At 33.7% G+C, this 5,610-nt stretch overlaps 1 protein-coding gene across 1 annotated transcript; it reads right to left on the bottom strand.

Moving 5' to 3' along the window:
* Positions 1 to 2,741: 2,741 nt before the first annotated feature.
* On the bottom strand, positions 2,742 to 5,096 carry LOC145040251 (uncharacterized). The gene is made up of 3 exons (XM_078988206.1): positions 4,640 to 5,096; positions 3,709 to 4,124; positions 2,742 to 3,563 (listed from the first exon to the last, which is right to left on the bottom strand). Exons 1-3 carry the CDS (start codon positions 5,094 to 5,096, stop codon positions 2,742 to 2,744), a joined length of 1,695 nt encoding a protein of 564 aa, XP_078844332.1.
* Positions 5,097 to 5,610: the final 514 nt, after the last annotated feature.

The raw sequence follows: 5,610 nt of genomic DNA, 5'->3' as shown, positions 1-5,610 counted from the left end.
AAACCCTAAAATTTAGGGTTTGTTCCTTGGCTGTGTACGCCCTGCGTACCAGCGTACACACAACGTACTAATGAGAATCCGAGTACGCCCTACGTACGAAGGTATACGCCTGACGTGCTCCAAATGCCTCTGAAATTATGAATTTGTCATCGGGGACTTAACTTGCAAATAAAGCACAAGACAAGGGTTTAAAACGAATACCTGGATAATAGATGTTACAAAATCCTGCCCCAATCTTGGCTCCTCTCCGACCAAAATCTATGAAATAATACATGTCTCAAGTGTTACAAGTCATTGTATAGTTTCTCTTATATGCCTTATTATATCACAACAATTAAAATCATAACACTCAATTATATAGCAATTTCAATAGCTTAACATCTAGATGGTTTAAGTGTCTTATTAAATTAAGACACCAATCTCATTTTGTAATATCATTCTCTTTTCTACTAACAATTTCTATACTCTTCACTTTGGCTCAACTTTTTATCACATTAATCAAATTTAAACGATTTTTAGGTTAAAGTTAGTTATACTCCATGAATTTATCTCCCACAACACCATATTAAACATGATATTATCTTAATTTACTAAAATCATAAATTTACACTTTTATGGTTCATACCAATTTCTTCCCCAATTCAAGAAATTGGTTATGATTTAGTACTTAATAAGCTTGAAATCATATTATTATATTATTGTTTCAAATTATGTATCTGTCAACTCAAATAAATCATCATTAATCAAATAGTTCTCTCAATTTTTATGTTGACCAGTATACCCTTCACTAACAATTTCACAATTTAAAGTACCAATTTAGATTCTAATTAACTCGTAACAATTATACTTACGCGGTTATATTAAGGACTATCCCTTAATAAATTCTAGAAATTTAGTAGAAATGAGAAAAATACGATTTTGGTCAAGATACATTACTTAATAACATTAAGTTAGTTTTATCACACATATACACATTATATACCTTATATTAACAAGAAAATAGGTGTCACAACACGTATCTCAAGTTCCGATGAAAAATGAAAAAAAAAATGCTTTGTCTTTGTGTACATGACTATTTGGTAGGTGCAAAATGAAAATAATACTTTGTCTTTGTGTACATGACTATTTGGTAACATAGACTTGGACTTGCAGACAACTAGTTACTTTCTTGTGGTTATATAAAAATGTAATAATTTAGGAAGTTGTTTTCTTTATCGTTTTTGTACTTGAAAACATGCCAGGTGATTTTGACTAGAGATACAACGGGGCTAGGGAACATCGAAGGACTTCAATTTTTATCCACATCCTCAAATCCTTATTCTAATTCCCATCCCCATTGGGGAATATGAATGGATCCCCCTGCCGCCCCCAACAGGGACCGGTGATCCCCAAACAAGGAATCGAGATTTCATTTTCTATTTTAATATAAAACTTTTATGTAAGGACAAACTATAATTTAAATTTTACCAGTGCAAGTTTAAAGATTTTATAAAATATAAAATATTCATAGATTGTATAAAAAACTATAAACAATTTTTCTATCCAAATTTAAATACATACCTAAAAATCAAAGAAAAAATTATCAAAGTGACATTTGATGCAAAATTGATTATCAGGAAAAAAAAATTATATACAAGTTTAAATTAGATAAAAGAAGAAGGAAAAATATAATTTTAACCAAGTAATTATTAATGGGTTAAATTATTTCGACCAAATTTTAGATAATATTGTAAATTTACTATATATATATATATATATATATATATATATATATATATATATATATATATATATATATATATATATATTACTTTTTATAGAATAATATCTATTGGGGCCGGGTGTTGGGTTGCGGACTAGAGGTATCCACATAACTGATTTTTTATTTGGAGTTTTCCTATGCTAGTCTTCACCCCCGGTCAACATAGGATTTCCCGGTCAAACCGGATGTGGGTTTTGGGTTTCCATAGGTAAGATGTTTTTTTTTTCCATCCCTATGTTTGACCCGCTTTTGGATCATGTTTTTCTATGCTTCGGATTGGATTGTCATTATTGCAAACAAGGACAAAATTTTATGCTAATTTACAGGTATGTTTTTTGGGGAGTTACATTAGTCACCTGAATTTTGGCTCAAGCTTTTTTGGTTAGTTGAATTGATGGTATTTCTAGGCCTGTCAAATCGGGCCGTCGTGTCGTGTTTTTGTCTGACACGACACGATAAAGTTTTTTGTAACACGAACACGACACGACACGATGTCGTGTTTTTTTTCACTAACACGAAAACGAACCAATTAAAAAACGACAACACGACACGACACGACAAAGATAATATTACATAACTATTATTTTATTTAATTCATATTTAATCATATATAACACGATAAAAACGACAAACACGAAAAACACGACAAACACATGCTCAATCGTGTCAATTTCGTGTGGATTTTTAAACACGAACACGACACGACACGACATCGTGTTTTTAATACTTGACACGAACACGACACGAAAACGAATTCAAATTTTGATTTCGTCCCAATTTCGTTTTGTGTCGTGTATTTTTGTCGTGTCGTGTCATAAATTGACACCCCTAGGTATTTCCTTGAGAGCATGTAGCATTCTCATGTTTTAACGAATAACCAGGCTTCTATAAATGCATCTAAATTCCTAACATTTAGCAATTGCATAAACATTAACATAAAAAGATGTGGCTCCAAGTTACAATGAATATCTATCGCTGATCAGAGGGCATGAAATCCATCTGATACGCCACTATACACATCTGAATTTATTGAGAGGGAAGTGATATTAATGTGGTCTGCCTTGTGCTTCCTCCACCTGTATTTCTTGAATTGATGTCTAATTTGCATAACTCCTATGCCAAAGAACACAGATCCAAGAGTCCCAAAACAGATAGACAGTAGAGCTTCTATAAACCATTGTCTCAAAGGACTTTTGTGATTGGACTCTGGCATTATCACCCATATCGATGCAATATATGCCACAGCCATGAATGATAATGCTACCCAAGTTACCTTATGAGCTGCCGCTAATATCATATTCAATGGCTTTCTCCGAAATGGGATAATACTAACTAGAACTACAACGATGGAAAGTGATAGAAATAGGGCAATGTGATTGCTTATCGCAAAGACCTTGAAAGCTCGTTTTTGTCCCATAACTGACTTTCCCTGTAAAGGTCCTTCCTGGTAGACACCACCGGGAGGATTCATTCCCGTTGTGAACGCAACAGTGGCTATCAAGATAGCAACTAGCGTTATTGTGTTTCTTGCATTTTGTAGCGCCTCTGTATGCAATTCAATATGCTCTCTTGTTGGGATATTCTTGCAAGGATTGCTAAGTTTCTCGTCTTGTACTGTAATTCGAGTGGAAGAACTTATATATCCATTCATATCGGGTGATATGGTTAAGTGTGTTTCTTCTTTTAAGGGAGCTTCTTCAACGTGAATATCTGATGGGTTTCCTATGTTCATTGCTGTTGTAGGCAATTCAGATTGACGATTAATTTGCTCATTTGTTTCACTGTTGATGTACTCTGTGAACTGCAATGAACATGAATGAGGTTAACAACATAAACCAAATAGAAACTTTTGACCCACAAACCATACAACTAGGGAGTTTATTAGAATGAAAAAGCAATGAGACTAAGTAGGGCATATGGAATGAGTGAGTGGGAGGGATTCATACCTGATCGAAACCTCTAATCTGAGCAAGATGTTGAATGGTATTACCAAACTTATCAGGTTGATAAAACAGGTTTGCGCCCTTAAGGATACCATGTAGAAATTTGAAGGCATCAAACTTATTAGATCTTATGGTAAGATGAAACACATTTTCTCCTTGTTTTGACACAAGCTGCAAGGATGAGGGAGCTATGGATGAAAACTCCTCAATGATGGCTAGGTTCCCGTTCATTGCAGCTAAGTGCAATGGTGTGTAACCGTTTTTATCAAATTGAAAAGCTTGGTCGGGGTCCATCGTTAAAAGTGTTCTTGTAATCTCAAATTGTCCGTTTCTGCATGCGCCATGCAATGCCAAGGATCCGTTTTCGTGTTTCTGGTTAGCAAGATACGGACATCTTTCTAGCAACTTTTTAGCAATATCTACATTACCATCACATACGTTAACCTAATAAAAAAAAGGGAAATTTGCATAAAAAAGGAAGTCGTACTAGATTTCGTCTATTTTACATTTACGGGAAGTATACATTAAAATATTTACTCATGATGGCAACCTAAATTTCTACCCATTAAAGCAATCAACTTGATATACTTAAATTACCATGATAGCAACTTTTTAACAATATCTACATCACCACCATATAAATTAACTAATAATATTATTACCATGATAGCAACGTAGTTACAATTTTGTACCCATTATCCAAAAAAAATGTTTATTTACCTATTGAATATAATCGGAAGATGAGCGATAAGTTGAATATTGTAAAAATAATTTATATTTTTTGATTGTAATGTTGCGGATAAAAGAGGAACGATGTCTTGACCTCTATCCAAATGTATGCGTTAGTTAATTGTAACTTTTAAGTAGTAAAAATTAATATAAAGTAAGAACATTAACAGGAATTATGCATGAGGAATTGAGCTTGCATTGCTACCTGTTTGGCCTCTTGAAGCAGCAACGTGGAGACAATTTGCATCATCGATGATGTTCAACAACCAACTGGAGTGATCTAGAATGAAATTTACAATGTTAAGATGCCCATAACTACAAGCCAGGAACAAGGCGCTCTGGTTCTCGCAATTGGTCTTGCCAGCCACCCACTGGTTCTCCTCCATGAGCCGCTCTACCACCATGTGGTGGCCCATGCGGCAGGCTTCATGGATTGGCGACTCTGATTTATTGTTCTCTGCAGTCACCATTTCTGGCCTCAGGTCAAGGATGAGTGACACCATCTCAACATTTCCGGTTTTAGAAGCAAGGTGTAGCAGGGTAGGGTTTCCATTTCCGATTCTTTTGTCAAGCACTTGCTCATCCTCTGCAACCAAATTCCTAAATGCAACCGTGTTGTTTTCGACGATTGCCTGTGTAACCATCCAATCTGTAACTGCCATAATCTATTTCCACTCTAAACTCGCAATAAGTTTAATTGATGATCAAACAAGTATCGTTGTGTATTTATGAACACTAAATGCCTTCCTTGATGTAAATTTCCATGAATGTTCTACTTGTGTGAAAGTTAAACTTCTAAACAGTTTCCATATTCGTAAGGAATGCCTCTTTTTGTTTCTACCAACAATGATTTTGATATTTGATAGTTATTTAAAAAATATATGTGATGAGATTTTGAGAAATAACTAAACAATTCTTGTAAGTTGTAATATTAGAATTGCATTTTGTTTAAATGACAATTATTACTAATTGTCCTTAACTTAGAAGGGTGTTTGGGATTTGATTTAAAAACAATTTGTTGATTTTTTGAAAAGTAAATTGGAGATATGAAAATGATTTTTAAATTAACTTTTAATAATCTTGCAAAAAGAAGATTTCAATAAAATTTAGTTACTGAACTTTTTTTTTCGTGTTTGATTTACACCCGAATTATTTAAAATTGATCACATTTTATAA

This window comes from Lactuca saligna, chromosome 4 (assembly GCF_052625555.1).
Source record: "Lactuca saligna cultivar CGN05327 chromosome 4, ASM5262555v1, whole genome shotgun sequence".
Lineage (NCBI taxonomy): Eukaryota > Viridiplantae > Streptophyta > Magnoliopsida > Asterales > Asteraceae > Lactuca > Lactuca saligna.
This window is presented reverse-complemented; position numbering and strand designations above follow the sequence as displayed.